Source organism: Podarcis gaigeae, assembly GCF_964106915.1.
Source record: "Podarcis gaigeae genome assembly, chromosome: 2".
Taxonomy (NCBI): Eukaryota; Metazoa; Chordata; class Lepidosauria; order Squamata; family Lacertidae; genus Podarcis; species Podarcis gaigeae.
The window spans coordinates 13293842-13312833 of NC_139679.1; the positions used below are offsets into that span (position 1 = coordinate 13293842).

Genomic DNA, 18992 nt, shown 5'->3' on the forward strand with positions numbered 1-18992 from the left:
TGCTCTCTTTGACCTTGGGCTGAGTGGATGGAAGCTTTCCAGCAAAAGCGAGTCTGTTAACTCTTCCCCCCCCCCCCCCCCGGTTCTTCTTCTCCTAGCTGTTCACCACCCAGTTCTTCCCAACTTCGGTCTCCTGAACTATGTCTCTCTGCAAACCACTGTTCCAAATCTACTGTCCCACTGTTCCTGGGAAGATTCAAGATCCTGAGCAGGGGGTGGGGGAGGCTCCCACCATTCCTCCTCAGGAGAGGTGCATACAGTGGTACCTCGGGTTAAGTACTTAATTCGTTCCGGAGGTCCGTTCTTAACCTGAAACTGTTCTTAACCTGAAACACCACTTTAGCTAATGAGGCCTCCTGCTGCTGCCACACCGCCGGAGCATGATTTCTGTTCTCATCCTGAAGCAAAGTTCTTAACCCGAGGTACTATTTCTGGGTTAGCGGAGTCTGTAACCTGAAGCATCTGTAACCCGAGGTACCACTGTATTAAGGAGGCAGAGAAAGATGGTGCCTTCTGTCATCAGATGTGCCTGTGGACCCCCGTAGGGTAAGGCAGAGATGGGGAACCTTGGGATCTGGCACCATTTGTGGCCCTTCAGTTTTCTGTGTCTGGTCCTCACTGTAATTCCCATGACAGATCTATTTCCGGATGCAGACTAGGATGCCGGAATGTTCTGGGCTAAGCATAGACTCATCTGCCCCAGGACTGGCAGGGAATTCTGGAAGGAAGAGCTACCAGTCTGTATGTAACTGTGAGCAAGCAAAGTGCTCTAAAATAAATCTCTTCACCTAACATAGTTGAAGATCGTCTTCTGGTTTTTAAGAGCCCCAGCCTCTCAACCTGGCACCTGAACCCCTCCCAAAATCACATTTCTACCAACCCTGTTCCGCACCCTCCTTAAGTGTTTTTGCTTGGCTAAAATTTGTCCTTGAACTCTGATAGCAAGTCCTGCTTACCTGGATAGAGAACAGGGTAGAAGTTGGCCTACTGCACAAAGGTAACATTTGCGTTCATTACTCCTCCAACTTTTTCCTCTGGCCCCATACATCACTGGTGTGCGGGCCCCAGAAGTTTGCTGAGAAGGGAATGTGGCCCTTGGTTTGAGAAAGGACCCCCACCGCTGGAGTAAGGGGTTACAGTAATCCCATCCGGATCCCTGGAAAGCCACTTCCGGTCAGTACAGATAACGCTGAACTTGTTGTTGTTTAGTTGTTTAGTCATGTCCGACTCTTCGTGACCCCATGGACCCGCCAGGCACTCCTGTCTTCCACTGCCTCCTGCAGTTTTGTCAGACTCATGTTTGTAGCTTCGAGAACACTGTCCAACCATCTCGTCCTCTGTCGTCCTCTTCTCCTTGTGCCCTCCATCTTTCCCAACATCAGGGTCTTTTCCAGGGAGTCTTCTCTTCTCATGAGGTGGCCAAAGCATTGGAGCCTCAGCTTCAGGATCTGTCCTTCCAGCGAGCACTCAGGGCTGATTTCCTTAAGAATGGATGTGTTTGATCTTCTTGCAGTCCATGGGACTCTCAAGAGTCTCCTCCAGCACCAGAATTCAAAAGCATCAATTCTTTGATCAATTCTTCTAGAACGCTGAACTAGGTGAACCCAATAGTTGGTAGAAGGAAGATTCCTATGTAACTCTGGCTTCTAGCACCCTTAATTATTAAAAATAATAATTTGGTCCCCTTGCCATTTTATCATTGGCTAGCTGAAAGTGGCAGGGGTAAGGTGGCATCTTCTGTCCTCAGTCACCCTCTCTGTCCCTCCCAGGTATTCCATGGGCCACACCAAGACCCAATTCTGCCTGCAATCATGTGTCAAGCCCCTTAAATACGCCGTCGCCGTCAGTGAGCTGGGCACTGACCGAGTGCACCAGTATGTCGGCAAAGAGCCCAGCGGGCTGCGTTACGACAAGCTTTCTCTCAACGAGGAAGGTAAGGTGGGCAGAATTCCAAATGACGAAGAATGGAGGAGTGATGGAGAGCAGCCAGTGTGTCTCTGTGTGAAATACCAAGGTTTGGATCCTCACTGATCCAGCCACAAAGCTTACAAAGTCCTCTTGGGCAAGTCACTAGCCAGGCTCACGCGTAACACTAAACCATGGTTTGGCTATATACAAATGAGCTGAAGAGAACTCAAGCAAAGCTTTGGAGTTGCGTTTTTTCTTCCCTCTTCCCATATTCTTCAACATTTCTCTGATGAAAACAGGGACTGTTTTCCCAGCGGAGACTTTGAGTCTCTGCAATGGAGCGAGACCACCAGGAATGAGCCAGGTCTGTGCAGATTTTGTTTTTGCTAATAAAGAGTTAACTGTTGTTGTTGTTTTCTAATAAAGAGTTAACACCAATTGCTTCGTGTGATCTGCTGCTAGCTCGCTCCCAGCACTATAGCATGAGAACATGAACATGCAAGATTGTTACCATCAGTCATTCCAGAACACTCTGTGTGTGTGTCCCTGTGTCAGACAACCCCCCCATAATTAGGGGACAAGCTGAGGCATAATAAGGGGCAATGTTCCATGGTCATGTTCCACCATGATCATTGATGCCGGCTGTATATATTTATATACAGTCAAACCTTGGTTTCCAGATGCCTCCATTTTGGAACATTTCGGCTCCCAAACATCGAAAACCCAGAAGTAAGTTTTCCAGTTTTCGAATGTTTTCCGGAAGCTGAACATCTGACACAGCTTCCGCTTGAGTGCAGGAGGCTCCTGCAGCCAATCAGAAGCTGCAGCTCAGTTGTCAAATATTTTGGAAGCCAAACAGGCTTTCGGAGTGGATTACGTTTGACAACTGTGGTTTGATTGTATTTAATTTTCTTGCACTGACATCCAGCCTCTGCATGTAACTCCCTGGTGGTTCCCTATGCAAGCACTGACCAGTCTCAGATCTACTGAATAATAATAATAAATTATTATTTATACCCCGCCCAGCTGGCTGGGTTTCCCTAGCTACTCTGTGTAGTGATCAGATGGGAATACCATGAGACCATCTGATCACTACACTCTGGGTGGCTTAGCTTCAGTAAGTTGTTGTACCATCTTCATGCTACACCCTTGGTACATAACTGGATAGGCAAACAATATTATGTTCTTGGGCCGGCTGTAGGTTTTGTCTTGATGGACTTAAGCAAGGTGAAGTTTGAATAACCCTGCATTTTTATTTTTGCGTCCAGGCATCCCCCACAACCCTATGGTGAATGCAGGGGCCATTGTCATCAGCTCTCTCATTAGGGTAAGGCATCTGTAGCCACGGTTCCAGAGGTGGCCTTGGGTTGCCCTGCACTCGATAGTACTAAAAGAAGAGGGCACATCACATTAAGGGGGTAGAGTGAGCACACCTGTGGAACAACCAAACCCTGTCCTGAAGAATATGAACTGGAAAGGAAAGTGGTCCATACCTTGAGAACCACTTTTTCCCTTGGAAGTTCTCAAGTCATGGACAAAACCTAACAGGAATAACAGCATGAGGATCACCTTTGTTGCCACCCAACAGCAAGCAGAATCGCAGAGCCATAGAATAATGAAGTTCACATCTCAGGATTCTGGTGAACTAGCAGCTTTGTGCCTGGTGTCGCTTGGATCTTCTAAGAAGCCAAAAATCCGGTGCAGTTTTGAAATCGGTGGTTTAAATCAGTGCAGTTATTGAAAGGTTCAGCCGGACATCTTGTTTCAAAATGGCACCCAGATTGTATCCAAACATAAGATCAAAACCTGCTGCTTGGTCTCAGGAACGATTGTGCAAAATTACAATATTTTAAGAGGTGTTCAAATGCAGAGTGAACTGACAAGCATTTTTTCAAACTATAGATTATGCTGGTGTACCTCAGTCAAGTTAGCAGTTGTTGTTAACAATGCGCTGTAACTTAGAATGGCACTGAGAACCAAGTGTGGCCCTTCTTCCTCAGTAAAGTGTAAACCTCACCTGGGGTCTGGACTACAGCAGTTGTGGAAGGACTCCCAGGTTAGGTGATTGACCCATGGCATCAAGATCTGAATCCAGATTATTGCCTCAAATTTGAACACATGATCTGGTGTCCCTGTGGTTGACCTGTATCTCTAAGATACACAAAATCATAGCCAATGTTAGCAGAGGCATAGTGTGAGGGGTGCTGTGTCATATAGGTTAGTCCTACTCAGAGTCGACCCTTTGAAATTAATGGACATGACTAACTTAGGTCTATTAATTTCACTGAGTCTACTCTGAGCAGGACTTCGCTGGATGCAACTCAAACGTTTTTCATAACTCAACTGACTCCTTTTCTTGTTTTCTTTTAGATGGGCTGTAAGAAAGCTGAGAAGTTTGACTACGTGAGTGTGGCCTTTGCCACTTATTTCAAATCTCCATTTTACAGTTTCTCAAGGCCCAGGTTTCTCAGGATGGCAGAAACCTATTCACTGGACAGTCAAAGTCATTTCTTTTGCAAAACAAGCCTGAGTCCTGATTTGGTCTGGGATTCCAGAATCCCTTGGAAGCTAGTGCTGGAGTGGGAGGAACTTGCAGGGCCCACAGAGATGTACTTTCAAAGGTTGTTTGTCCTCAGCTAAATTGCAGAACGACAGCAATATTTCTGAAAGGTCCAGTTGGAGGTCGTTTCTAAACAACCTCGGCCCAGTATACCTGGAGGAGCGTCTCCACCCCCATCAGTCCAGCTCTGAGGGCCTTCTGGTGGTTCCCTCACTGCGAGAAGTGAGGTTACAGGGAACCAGCCAGAGGGCCTTCTCGGTAGTGGCACCCACCCTGTGGAACGTCCTCCCATCAGATGTCAAGGAAATAAACAACTATCTGACTTTTAGAAGACATCTGAAGGCAACCCTGTTTAGGGAAGTTTTTAATTTTTGATGTATTTATTGTGTTTTTTATACAGTGGTACCTCTGGATTTGAACAGGATCCATTCTGGAGCCCCGTTCGCATCCTGAAGTGAATGTAACACCCGACTGCGTGGGTCGCATTTCACCGTTTCCATGCATGCACATGACATCGTTTTGAGTGTCTGTGCGTGCGCGAGCGGTGAAACCCAGAAGTAACACGTCCTGTTACTTCTGGATAGCCGCAGAGCGCAACCCGAAAATGCTTAACCTGGAGCGTATTCATCACGATGTATGACTGTATTCTATTGGGAGCTGCCCAGAGTGGCTAGGGAAACCCAGCCGGATGGGCGGGGTATAAATAATTTCTTATTATTATTATTATTATCAATGGCAACCCTCTGTCCATCTTCTGCCATAGGAAATTTCCCTATCTACAAGCTAATACATGTAGACTATCATCACCGTCGCCTATTATTATTACTGCTGCTGCTACTCAATTAATTGAATACTTCTATTCAATTAATAAATAAATTGAATAAATAATACTACTACTGATGGGTGCCTATTAGTATATTATGTAATACAGTGGTACCTCAAGTTAAGTACTTAATTCGTTCCGGAGGTACATACTTAACCTGAAACTGTTCTTAACCTGAAGCACCACTTTAGCTAATGGGGCCTCCTGCTGCTGCCGTGCCGCCAGAGCACGATTTCTGTTCTCATCCTGAAGCAAAGTTCTTAACCTGAAGCACTATTTCTGGGTTAGCGGAGTCTGTAACCTGAAGCGTATGTAACCTGAAGCGTATGTAACCTGAAGCGTATGTAACCCGAGGTACCACTGTACTTGTATATTGTGTAACATAAAATGGACACTGAAGGAAAAGAACTGTTCACTGACTGACAATTTCAATAAGCAGGAAAAAGAAAGGAAGCTAAAGAGAGATGGGGGCGGTGGTCTGGATCACCAACATATCTGAAAGACCTTCTTGCTTTGATTGTAGGTGTTGGATTATTTGAAGAAAATGGCCGGGAACGAGTATGTGGGATTCAGCAATACCACGTAAGGCCAGCAGGAGGGGCAACGGCATCCTGCGTTGCTTTTGCAAGAGTTGCTAATAACGCTTATTTTGCTAGTAGCAAGTTTGTTTTTAATTTAGAATGAGTTTGTTTTTAATTTAGAAAGTGTGGATGCGATTAAAATCGGTACGTAGGGCAGGGAACTCTCATTTTTAACATAAGTGATAATTCCTGAAGGGTGGGCGACCCAGCATCTGGAGAGAGAAATCAAGGAGTGTGTGTGTGTGTGTCTTAATAGGTTTCAATCAGAGAAAGAAACAGGAGACCGGAACTATGCCATTGGGTATTATCTTAAAGACAAAAAGGTAAGAAGGAGAGGAAGAGGAGGAGGGAGTTCTGTTTATTTTTTGATTGGTTGCTTGTATTTCGTTAAAATTCCATACAAGACTTAGAAGCAGAAAATGGGGTAAAAGGTAAAGGGACCCCTGACTATTAGGTCCAGTCGTGGCCGACTCTGGGGTTGCGGTGCTCATCTTGCTTTATTGGCTGAGGGAGCCGGCGTACAGCTTCTGGGTCATGTGGCCAGCATGACTAAGCCGCTTCTGGCGAACCAGAGCAGTGCATGGAAATGCCGTTTACCTTCCCGCTGGAGCGGTACCTATTTATCTACTTGCACTTTTCGAACTGCTAGGTTGGCAGGAGCAGGGACTGAGCAACAAGCAACGGGAGCTTACCCCGTCACGGGGATTCGAACCGCCGACCTTCTGATCGGCAAGTCCTAGGCTCTGTGGTTTAACCCACAGCGCCACCCGTGTCCCCTAGAAAATGGGGTAAAGGCAGGGAAACATTGTTCCAGCAGATGAGGGACCCACCTTGGGTTGCTGGATGATGTTGAGAGAGGGTGCCTTGGTCTATCTTTGCCAGTGTCTGATGTTGTCGTATTCATTTTCTTCCCTGTGCCACAGTGCTTTCCACAGGGAGCGGACATGACGGCAGCTCTCGACTTATACTTCCAGGTGAGTTGGCTTTCTGGACCCCCTCCTCAGCTGGGAATTTGGGTTCCTCCTGAGTTATTTTCCAAGTTCAGAGGATTGAGGCTGAAAGTGTAATCCGTGAGAGGGATGAGTAAAGCAAGATCTTTCCGCTGGGTGTGGCAGTACTGCAGCTGAACCCAGAACTGCAGTTTTTTTGTGGATGCCTGGATTTATCAAATACACTATGTAACCTGCATCTCAATGGAAAATAACCATCTGTTTAAAAACATACTAAGAATAGATTATTTAGCTATTCTTAATAGCTAACAGAGATAACAGGGTCACTGTTTCGAGAAGGCGGGGTGGGGGCTGTTCCCAATGCAGTGCTTTATAACACAGGTTAAAATGCACAGCTTTTTCGCCATTTAATCTTGAATATATCCAGGATTAGGCCTTCACTAGAGTGGAAATAGTGAGACACTTGAAGACTTCCACAGGTTATACAGGCCAAAGTTCTTTCCAGTGTGTCTGGCACATAGCTTTGGCAGAGAAACTGATCTAACAAAGCAAGATTTATTCATTGTAGCACAGTATCCATTTATTGCACACATTAATAAGGCCACATCTGGGTTATACATGCTCATTCTTTCTGGAACAAAACTCTTACCACTGACAGTCACAATCTGCTATTCATTTATCTCGTAGTGTGCTCATTTTCTTATGTGCGAAATTATCTTGTATTCCTGTACTGTATCTAGTTCCCCTGGCCTATGTTAGTTGTTATTGGCTTGTTATAACTAACCATTGCCTACTTCATTTTAATGGAAGTTCAAGAAACACACACACACACACACACACACGCACACACACACACACACTGGTACCTTGGCTTAAGTACTTAACTCGTTCCGGAGGTCCGTACTTAACCTGAAACTGTTCTTAACCTGAAACACCACTTTAGCTAATGGGGCCTCCTCCTGCTGCTGCCGCACCGCCGGAGCACAATTTCTGTTCTCATCCTGAGGCAAAGTTCTTAACCTGAAGCACTATTTCTGGGTTTGCGGAGTCTGTAACCTTAAGCGTATGTAACCTGAAGCGTATGTGTAATGGTTGTGAGGGGTTACTTGTGCGTAAATTGCCTTCGGTTTAGTTAGTTTGCTTGCCCAACCATGCTTAGGGTCGGAGCTCGCCCTCCGTGACCTGTTAGTCACTTGCAGAATCCGAGAGTGGGCGTCTCTTGAACCTCTTCCAGCATAAAAGCTGTTTGACCCCGAGTCTCCTCCTATGTTCCCTGCGCGGAACGCATCTGCGCAAGTAAGGGGAAGGCAGGGGCGTCCCAGCGCTCTCTCCACTAGTTTCGGGTGAAGGGTCTTGGAGCCCTGTCACCAATTCCTCCATCTCCCTCTCTTCTCTATGGGTGTTACGCTGAAATCCTTCCCCCCTGCTAGTCCCCTCTCCGGCATCGCTCGGGAGCCCTGCTTCCGTTTCTTGCTCTGATGGCAGTTCCCTGACAGTATGTAGCCCAAGGTACCACTACACACACACATACACAGACATACATTTCCAGGAACCTCAATGTGAATTTTGTCTCTCCAGCTGAAATCTGAAAGGGCACTCCAGTCTTTACAGATAAAACATGTTTTTCAAAAATCTCAATAACCTGCCTACCCCCCAATAACTTCAGTTATGAAAAGCCAACCTTAATAATAATAATAATAATAATAATAATAATAATAATAACTTTTATTTATATCCCGCCCTCCCCAGCCTTAGCCGGGCTCAGGGCGGCTAACAACAATAAAACAGTACAAAAGTACGGCATAAACAACACTCTAAAATCATTCATTATAAAATTAATTAATTCAAGCCACTGGCAGCCATTGGGCCAGAGCTCTGCGAAGATTGCCGAGGGAGGGAGTCAGGCTGTGCCCTTGCCAAAGGCCTGGTGGAACAGCTCTGTCTTGCAGGCCCTGCGGAAAGATGTCAAGTCCCGCAGGGTCCTGGTCTCTAGTGACAGAGTGTTCCACCAGATCGGAGCCACAGCCAAAAAAGCCCTGGCTCTCGTTGAGGCCAGCCTAACTTCTCTGTGGCCTGGGACCTTCAAGATGTTTTTATTTGAAGACCGTAAATTTCTCTGTGGGGCATATCAGGAGAGGCGGTCCTGTAGGTACGAGGGTCCTAGGCACAGATTTCCCCAAACACCTGAACAACTGGTTCTAGAAAAGCCCTGACAAATTCAGGTGCAGATTCTGCAACACACATACACACAGATTCCTGCACCACAGTTAGTCTGCTCCTCAAACGGGTTGAGGAACCTGGTTTGAAATTTCCATAGAATTATATTGATTTGAATCCTTAGTGTCCAACTGTTGCAAAGAGGGCATTCTTAGAAATTCAATTCTAGGTTTTCTTCTAGGCTGGTGATTCATGACGGAACCAAAAGTTCAGTCCAGTTTTGCTTCTTTTCCTAGAAGCAATCTGTACACTGCTCAAAATCAGGCAGATTCTAGTTGATTTGGGGATCAGTGCTAAAGTTATTTTAGAACTTATGCAAAAATAAGGGTGGGGTGAGGGAACAGATAGTCAAGCCCATCTTGGACTAGACTGCTTCAAAGTGTAGCTGAGGAGACTGGCTTTCCATGTTTGAATTGCAATCCATGTAAAAAACCTATTGTACCTAGAATGTCAGTAAAAGGGATTTCTCCTACATATGCTACCGTATTTTCCCAAATGAAGGGAGATTTTGACATGGGGAGTTTTCAAATGCATAATCTCCCACCTGTAGTCTTTTAACTGGAAAGACTGCATATTTTTCTCTCTGTGTTAAACAGAGAGTTGTGCCCTTCAATGTCATGTCTCAGCAGAGTCCAGGGTCCATTTCTGGGACTTATTTATAGCTGCAGACCAGTGGTGTCAAAACTTTTTTCAAAGAGGGCCAGATTTGATGAAGGGCCGTGAGGGCCAACCAAATGGCTGGCCAGAGTTGTTAACCCTTTTTTTTAGGATTTTACCCCAGGAAATAAACTGCCACAGGGGCTGGATTAAACCAACCAATGGGCCGGATTAGGCCCCCAAAATGGACTTTGCCTGCTCTAAACCATGGGTAGGCAAACTAAGGCCCAGGGAGTGGATCTGGCCCAGTCGCCTTCTAAATCTGGCCTGCAGATGGTCCAGGAATCAGCGTGTTTTTACATGAGTAGAATGTGTCCTTTTATTTAAAATGCATCTCTGGGTTATTTGTGGGGCATAGGAATTACAGTGGTACCTCTGGATATGAACGGGATCCGTTCCAGAGCCCTGTTCGCATCCAGAAGCAAACACAACCTGCATCAGCGGGTCACGATTTGCCGCTTCCGCGCATGCGCGCGACGTCATTTTGATTGTCTGCGCACGCGCAAGCCGCAAAACCCGGAGCTAACGCGTTCCGTAACTTCTGGGTCCCCACAGAGCGCAACCCGAAAGCGCTCAACCTGAAACACATTTAACCCGAGGTATGACTGTAGTTCTTTTTTTCTTTTTCTTTCAAAATATAGTCCAGCCCCCCACAAGGTCTGAGGGACAGTGGGCCGGCCCCCTGCTGAAAACGTTTGCTGACCCCTGCTCTAGACACTGGAACCTATTATGATTCTGATAACTTTGAATATTGCTTCTTTGTTAATGATACAATAACGATTTTTCCTCCGGTTCCCCCCCCCCTTTCCCTTTAATCCCCTCCACCCTGCAAAGCTGTGCTCTGTGGAAGTAACTTGCGAGTCCGGCAGTGTCATGGCGGCCACACTGGCCAACGGTGGCATCTGCCCCATCACAGGCGAGTGTGTGTTGAGCGATGAAGCTGTCCGCAACACCCTCAGCCTCATGCACTCGTGTGGAATGTATGACTTCTCTGGAGAGTTCGCCTTCCACGTAAGTGTCTGCAGTATCTTTTGCTGGGCTGCAAATGGGAGACAATTATGTGTGCTTCAGTATTGGAGGGTGTGTGTGGATGTGATGATGATACAGTGGTGCCCCGCAAGACGAATGCCTCGCTAAACGAGAAACCCGCAAGACGAAAGGGTTTTCCGATTTTTTAGCGGCTTCGCAAGACGAATTTCCCTATGGGCTTGCTTCGCAAGACGAAAGCCCATAGGGAAATCTCCGGAGACAGCGGGGAAGCGCAGCGCGCCTTCTCCTCTGTTCCCGGACCTGTCCTAAGGCTTGCGGTGGGAGGTCCGGGAACAGAGGACAAGGCGCGAAGGGCTTCTCCTCTGTTCCCGGGGCTTGCGATGGGAGGAGGGTTTTTCCTCCCCACCGCCAACATTCAGAACAGCATTCTGAATGTTTGCGGTGGGGAGGAAAGCCCTCCTCCCACCGCAAGCCTTCAGGACAGGTCCGGGAACAGAGGGGAAGGTGCGCAGCGCTTCTCCTCTGTTCCCGGACCTGTCTTGAAGACTTGCGGTGGGAGGAAGGTTTTCCTCCCCACCGCCAACATTCAGAAGGCTGTTCTGAAGGCTGGCGGTGGGAAGAAAAGCCCTTCTCCCCCGCCAGCCTTCAGAAGAGTTCCCGCCTAGGCTGCGGATAGCAGCCTGCTGCCCCGCGCGAGGGGCAGCAAGCTGCTATCCGCAGCTTGGAGAGCCCTCTGGACCTCTTCTGATGGTGGGCGGGGGGCAAAAGTCTTTGTCCCCCCTGCCTGCCTTCCCGGGGGCTTTTAAATCGCCCCGGGACAGGTTTCGCTGCCGCCCGCCAGCATTTTAAAATCGCCCCGGGACAGCGGAGAAGTCTCCGCTGTCCCGGGAAGGCAGGCGGGGGGAAGCAAAGACTTTCGCCCCCCCGCCGGCCTTCAGAAGAGGTCGGGGGACAGACTGTCTCCGGACCTGGTCTGAAGGCGATTTCCATAGGAACGCATTGATTGATTTTCAATGCATTCCTATGGGAAACCGTGCTTCGCAAGACGAAAAACTCGCAAGACGAAAAGACTTGCGGAACGAATTAATTTCGTCTTGCGAGGCACCACTGTAATGATGATTTATTGAATTTATAGACCGCTCAATACCCGGGGGTCTCAGGCAGGGGCGTATGAAGGGAGGGGTGGAGGGGGCAGGATTCTGAATTCCAGTTGCTGGAAACTGCAAGAGGGTTGTGTCACCCAGCTCTACCCCTCCTTTAAATCAGAACCAGTGAAGGCGGTGAAGGTCCTGTGTGAGTGCCTGGAGGCAGTTGGAGGATGGATGGCAGCTAACAGATCGAGGTTGAATCCTGACAAGACAGAAGTACTGTTTTGGGGGGGACAGGGGGTGGGGCGGGGGCGGGGGATTCCCTTTTCCTGAATGGGGTAGCTGTGCCCCTGAAGGACCAGGTGCGCAGCCTGGGAGTCATTTTGGACTCACAGCTGTCCATGGAGGCACAGGTTAATTCTGTATCCAGGGCAGCTGTCTACCAGCTCCACCTGGTATGCAGGCTAAGAGCCTACCTGCCCACACACTGTCTCGCCAGAGTGGTGCATGCTCTGGTTATCTCCTGCTCAGACTACTGCAGTGCACTCTATGTGGGGCTACCTTTGAAGGTGACCCGGAAACTACAACTAATCCAGAATGCAGCAGCTAGACTGGTGACTGGGAGTAGCCGCCGGGATCACATAACACCAGTTCTGAGAGATCTGCATTGGCTCCCAGTACGTTTCCGAGCACAATTCAAAGTGTTGGTGCTGACCTTTAAAGCCCTAAACGGCCTCGGTCCTGTATACCTGAAGGAGTGTCTCCACCCCCATCGTTCAGCCCGGACACTGAGATCCAGTGCCAAGGACCTTCTGGCGGTTCCCTCATTGCGAGAAGTGAGGTTACAGGGAACCAGACAGAGAGCCTTCTCAGTAGTGGCACCCGCCCTGTAGAACACCCTCCCTTCAGATGTGAAGGAAATAAGCAGCTTTCCTATCTTTAAAAGACATCTGAAAGCAGCCCTGTTCAGGGAAGTTTTTAATATTTAACGCTGTACTGTTTTTAACACTTGATTGGGAGCTGCCCAGAGTGGCTGGGAAACTTAGCCAGATGGGCAGGATATAAATAAATTATTATTATTATTATTATTATTATTATTATTATTATTATCAGGTCTTGCTTGTGTTCACTTCTAAGAGGCATCTGATTGCCTACTGTGGGAAAAGGATGTTGACCTACAAGGCCCACTGGCCTGATCCATAAGAATATGCTCTTACAAAACATGAGGAAGAATTCTGTGCCGCTCAAAAGCAAGCTCGTTCCTCGCCCTTCATCTAATTTCCCTCCTGCTTTTGCTTCCTCATTTTCAGGTTGGTCTACCCGCCAAATCTGCCGTCTCTGGCGCCATCTTGCTGGTGGTGCCCAACGTCATGGGTGTGATGTGTCTGTCGCCCCCTCTGGATAAAGTTGGCAACAGCACGAGGGGGATTGGGTTTTGCCAGGTGAGTTGCCCCATGTACATAACAGGCAGAATGAGCGCTGATAAAGCAGTCAGTGAGAACCACCTGGTTGAATTGGGAGGGATGGCTCGATGCAGTCCATCTTCCAACTTCCATTCCAGTGGCATGTGGTGAATTTTTTTGCAGGGGAACAGTTAGGGGCAGAGGCACCAGCTTGCAAAGGGGATTGAGGCGGAGATTTGATTTGAGTTTCTGCTGAAATGAGGCTGCATTTTAATGTTGTGCTTAATCTTGTTTTTAAGTTGTATTTTAATCAATTGTTTTTACCTGGTGTTAGCTGCCCTGAGCCCGGTCTTGGCTGGGGAGGGCGGGGTATAAATAAAACAACTTCTACTACTTCTTCTTCTTCTTATTATTATTATTATTATTAATGCATTTGCATAATCTATAAACATCTAGAAGTTGCCTGAATTTTTTTTTTCTGCTGCAGACTTCGGATTTTATTTAAGACCTTCCAAACCCAAACTTGGATCTCCCACTGTTTTTGGACTACAGTTCCCATTATCCCTGACCACTGGTCCTGCTACCTAGGGATGATGGGGATTGTAGTCCAAAAACAGCGGGAGACCCAAGTTTGGTAAACACTGGTTTAACCCTTTGAAGGTTTCGTGGTGAAATATTCAGCTCGTGACTTCACACTTCTGTTCCCACTTCTGACCACTTTCCCTTGTGCTCTTGCTACCTTTTCTCTCTTCTTTCTGCAGGAACTGGTCTCGCTCTTCAACTTCCACAACTACGACAACTTGCTGCACTGCACCCGCAAGATGGACCCACGCCGTGAAGGAATCGAAGTTAGAGTAATGACGGAAACGGTTGTCTGAAAGATAATGACAGATTTTAGTGGAAGAGGGCAGAAGTGAAGCTTGGGATGGGATTATCTATCTATCTATCTATCTATCTATCTATCTATCTATGGCACCAGTGACCTGTCAGCATATTATTATAATAAGCTCTGGATTCTATGCTGTTGGGTGCCTTGTGGATAAAAACTTGTCAGGCTGGCAACGACTGGACAAGTATTATTTACAAACTCCTCCAGATAGCTTCAGTGATAAGTCCCCACACCTCTCACCTTCTCAGTCAAGAAATAACTCGCAGAAATATCCAAGCAGCTCTCAACCACCACCTCCTTTCCCCAATACCATCAATTATTTTAAATATATTTCCAATTATCTGAAATATATTCCCAATTAAATTACATTACAAATATTAACATTTTTTGCTTTAGTTACAGGTAGGTAGCCGTGTTGGTCTGCCGTAGTCAAAATAAAAAAATTCCTTCCAGTAGCACCTTAAAGGTAAAGGTAAAGGTACCCCTGCCCGTACGGGCCAGTCTTGACAGACTCTGGGGTTGTGCGCCCATCTCACTCAAGAGGCCAGGGGCCAGCGCTGTCCGGAGACACTTCCGGGTCACGTGGCCAGCGTGACAAAGCTGCATCTGGCGAGCCAGAGCCGCACACGGAAACGCTGTTTACCTTCCCGCTGGTAAGCGGTCCCTATTTATCTACTTGCACCCGGAGGTGCTTTCGAACTGCTAGGTTGGCAGGCGCTGGGACCGAGCAGCGGGAGCGCACCCCGCCGCAGGGATTCGAACCGCTGACCTTTCGATCGGCAAGTCCTAGGCGCTGAGGCTTTAACCCACTGCGCCACCTGCGTCCCCAGTAGCACCTTAGAGACCAACTAAGTTTGTTATTGGTATGAGCATGCACACGAAAGCTCATACCAATAACAAACTTCATTGGTCTCTAAGATGCTTCAAGAAGGAATTTGTTTATTTTTTGCTTTAATCAACATGCGTACGTTGAGAGTGTTGAACACCTCCAAAATGAGGACGACTAGAAACGATATACCGGACATAGGATTTTGAGTCCTGTGTGGGTGAAGTCACAGAATACAAATAGTCCCAGCTGTAGCACATTCCATAACATTCAGAACTCTTTAAAATAGAATTAGGCAAATTCATGGAGGATAAGTCTGTTGGTAGGGACGTGGGTGGTGCTGTGGGTTAAACCACAGAGCCTAGGACTTGCCGATCAGAAGGTTGGTGGTTCGAATCCCCGCGACGGGGTGAGCTCCTGTTGCTTGGTCCCTGCTCCTGCCAACCTAGCAATTCGAAAGCACGTCAAAGTGCAAGTAGATAAATTGGTACCACTCCAGCAGGAAGGTAAACGGTGTTTCTGTTCACTGCTCTGAAGCGGCTTAGTCATGCTGGCCACATGACCCGGAAGCTGTATGCTGGCTCCCTCGGCCAATAAAGCAAGATGAGCGCCGCAACCTCAGAGTCGGCCAGGACTGGACCTAATCGTCAGGGGTCCCTTTACCTTTACCTTAAGTCTATTGGTGGCTACTAGCCACATGGGTTATGCATCGCCTTCAGTTACTGGGAATCACAGTTGGGGAGAGTGCTGTTGTGCCTGGGTTGCAGGCTTCCCATGGGGATCTCCTTGACCATAGTGAGAACGAGCCTTTGGCTTGATCCAATAAGACTTTTCTTACATTCTTAACACCTCGCTCCATCTCTTTCAGAACAAGACAGTAGTGAACCTGCTGTTTGCTGCCTACAGTGGCGACCTCTCTGCTCTTCGGAGGTATGGGCCAGCCAGACTAGGGGAAAGACAGTGCTGCGGAGAGATTTCTTGAACTGCCTTTCGATATACGATACGATATCTTTATTGTCATTGTCCCATACAGAACAATGAAATTGAAAAATCTACATAAGACATTCAACCCCCCCTAAAAACTCTGAAACCCCATTTCAATATACTCCTATAGAGGGACGCGGGTGGCGCTGTGGGTTAAACCACTGAGCCTAGGACTTGCTGATCAGAAGGTCGGTGGTTCGAATCCCCACGATGAAGTGAGCTCCCGTTGCTCGGTCCCAGCTCCTGCCAACCTAGCAGTTCGAAAGCACGTCACAGTGCAAGTAGATAAATAGGTACCACTCCGGCGGGAAGGTAAACGGTGTTTCCGTGCACTGCTCTGGTTCTCCAGAAGCAGCTTAGTCATGCTGGCCACATGACCCGGAAACTGTACGCTGGCTCCCTTGGCCAATAAAGCGAGATGAGCGCCGCAACCCCAGAGTCGTCCACGACTGGACCTAATGGTCAGGGGTCCCTTTACCTCTACCATTATACTCCTATAGAGACTCCTTATACTGCGTTTAAAGCCAGAATTGCATTTGGGTAGAAACTGTTTCTCAGGCGGCTAGTCCTAGTCTTTATGACCCTGTACCTTCTTCCAGAAGGCAGAAGCTGAAAGAGATCATTTCCCGGGGTGCGCACTATCCTGCGCTATCTCCACAGCTTTCTTATGGCACCTGGCAGCATAGATTTGATCAAAGGTGGGAAGAGTGCACCCAATAATTCTCTCGGCAGTCTTTACAACCCTGGAACCCTGGGATGGGGAACTTGTAACCATCCAGATGTAGCTGGACTACAATACCCATCAGCTCCAGCCAGAATGGCCAGTGGCCTCAAGGATGATGGGAATTGTAGTCCAACAACATGTGGAGGGCCATAGGTGCCCCATCCTTGATCAAGTTCAGGGTTTCTCAAACTTGGGTCTCCAGCTATTTTTGGACTACAATTCCCATCAACCCTGACTACTGGTTCTTGATAGCTAGGGATGATGGGAATTGTAGTCCAAAAAACAGCTGGAGACTCAAGTTTGGGAAACATGGATCTTGTTTATCTGACTATAGTTTAAATTGCTCTGCATGGTAGTCCTCCTCAGAGTAGGCCCATTGAAATTAAGATACATGACTAACAGCCTGTTAATTTCCATGGGTCTGTGAGCAGAACTAGCATTGGAAATAACACTGACTCCCTTCTTGGCTTCCCTCTAGATTTGCCCTGTCAGCCATGGACATGGAACAGAAAGATTACGACTCCCGCACAGCTCTTCACGTAGCTGCAGCTGAAGGTAGCATGCTGGGGCCACAATTGTTTCATGAGTCTAGGGCCATGTTTGCACCTTGCAGGCTTGCACAGCCCCAATGCACCTCAGGGGATTCGGTCATGCACTTCTCTGGTGTCCTTCTGCCCAGTGTTTTTGCACCTGGCTATGGACCACTTAGGGACACAGGTGGTGCTGTGGGTTAAACCACAGAGCCTAGGAATTGCCGATCAGAAGGTCGGCGGTTCGAATCCCCGCGACGGGGTGAGCTCCCGTTGCTCGGTCCCTGCTCCTGCCAACCTAGCAGTTCAAAAGCATGTCAAAGTGCAAGTAGATAAGTAGGTACCGCTCCGGCTCGAAGGTAAACGACGTTTCCGTGCGCTGCTCTGGTTCGCCAGAAGCGGTTTAGTCATGCTGGCCACATGATCCGGAAGCTGTACTCCGGCTCCCTTGGCCAATAAAGCGAGATGAGCGCCACAACCCCAGAGTCAGCCACGACTGGACCTAATGGTCAGGGGTCCCTTTACCTTTACCTATGGACCACTTAATGACCAAGTGAAGATGCCTGGGTGCCAAGATGGTACCTGACATCTCCACCATCTGAGGATCATTGGATATGGACTGTTCCCGTACACCAGGCATAGGCAAACTTGGCCCTCCAGATGTTTTGGGACTATAACTCCCATCATCCCTAGCTAACAGGACCAGTGGTCAGGGATGATGGGAGTTGTAGTCCCAAAACATCTGGAGGGCCAAGTTTGGCTATGCCTGCCATACAGCAATACTCCACCCTATTGAATTCTATCAGTTATATTTTATCTGCACAAGCATAATAAATTTCTGGAACCAAAATGCTTTTTTTCTGTGCAGCCTGAGCAGGAGCAGTCACAATTAAGAAAAAGAGGTCGGAATAGGCTAATATATATCTCTGGATCAAGTGACTCTTCTTCTTTTAAGTTCTCAAAGCTCTTAACCTAGCTCAAGGTTGTCATCTGAACTAGCCAGATGATTAACTGAGAATCACAGTCAGTCCATCATTTGAAAAACAAGACTTTAGAGCTATATTACACAAAAATAGCAACTAGTCATTCCATTTTGGCGACTGCAACCTTGGTTTACGGAGCCATTTTGCACCCAGCTTATATATCTGAGTTTCTAACAGTGCTTCTGCCCTACAAGTGGAGACTAGTGTGGTGGTAGTGCTATGGGTTCAATGGTGCATGGCTGCAATACAATGCGACACACCATTTCTGTTAAGTGCACTCACCATGTTCTTTGAGATTTGCTGTTGTTTAGTCATTTAGTCGTGTCTGACTCTTCATGACCCCATGGACCAGAGCACACCAGGCACTCCTGTCTTCCACTGCCTCCCGCAGTTTGGTCAAACTCACGTTGGTAGCTTCATGAACACTATCCAACCACCTCGTCCTCTGTCGTCCCCTTCTCCTTGTGCCCTCAATCTTTCCCAACACCAGGGTCTTTTCCAGGGAGTCTTCTCTTCTCATGAGGTGGCCAAAGTATTTGAGCCTCAGCTTCACGATCTGTCAACAGACCCTGGACACCTTCCACCAGAAATTCAATGATTTTCACCCCACAATCAACCTAACAATGAATCAATCTATGCAAGAAATACATTTTTTGGACACTACTATAAAAATACAGGATGGGCACATAGACACCACCTTATACCGTAAACCAACTGACAGACAAACATATCTACATGCCTCTAGCTACCATCCCAAACATACCAAACAGTCCTTTGTATATAGCCAGGCACTACGTTACAGCCGCATCTGTTCCAATTCTACAGACAGAGACTCTCACCTAAGAGATCTACAGCAAACCTTTTTAGAACTAAAATACG

The 18992-nt window shown here is 47.6% G+C and overlaps 1 protein-coding gene and 1 long non-coding RNA gene across 7 annotated transcripts in view; one reads left to right on the top strand and one right to left on the bottom strand.

The window, feature by feature from the left end:
* LOC310840014 overlaps positions 1 to 696 on the bottom strand; it is a 155677-nt gene extending 154981 nt beyond the window's left edge. The window contains exon 1 of the long non-coding RNA XR_014561759.1: positions 427 to 696. This is a non-coding gene — a long non-coding RNA (uncharacterized lncRNA). The remainder of the gene's footprint in view (positions 1 to 426) is intronic.
* Positions 1 to 18992, top strand: part of GLS2 (glutaminase 2) — a gene marked incomplete at its 5' end in the record, with an annotated part of 29488 nt that overhangs the window by 7033 nt on the left and 3463 nt on the right. For 3 of the 6 annotated variants that reach the window (XM_083728880.1, XM_083728877.1, XM_083728882.1), the window contains 11 exons: positions 1770 to 1933; positions 3177 to 3235; positions 4279 to 4311; positions 5815 to 5873; positions 6129 to 6195; positions 6796 to 6846; positions 10531 to 10707; positions 13085 to 13216; positions 13939 to 14046; positions 15761 to 15822; positions 17079 to 17155. In XM_083728880.1, the coding sequence (XP_083585006.1) occupies positions 1770 to 1933; positions 3177 to 3235; positions 4279 to 4311; positions 5815 to 5873; positions 6129 to 6195; positions 6796 to 6846; positions 10531 to 10707; positions 13085 to 13216; positions 13939 to 14046; positions 15761 to 15822; positions 17079 to 17155 (989 nt within the window). The remainder of the gene's footprint in view (positions 1 to 1769; positions 1934 to 3176; positions 3236 to 4278; positions 4312 to 5814; positions 5874 to 6128; positions 6196 to 6795; positions 6847 to 10530; positions 10708 to 13084; positions 13217 to 13938; positions 14047 to 15760; positions 15823 to 17078; positions 17156 to 18992) is intronic. The other 3 variants (XM_083728878.1, XM_083728879.1, XM_083728881.1) reach the window with 3 other exon arrangements.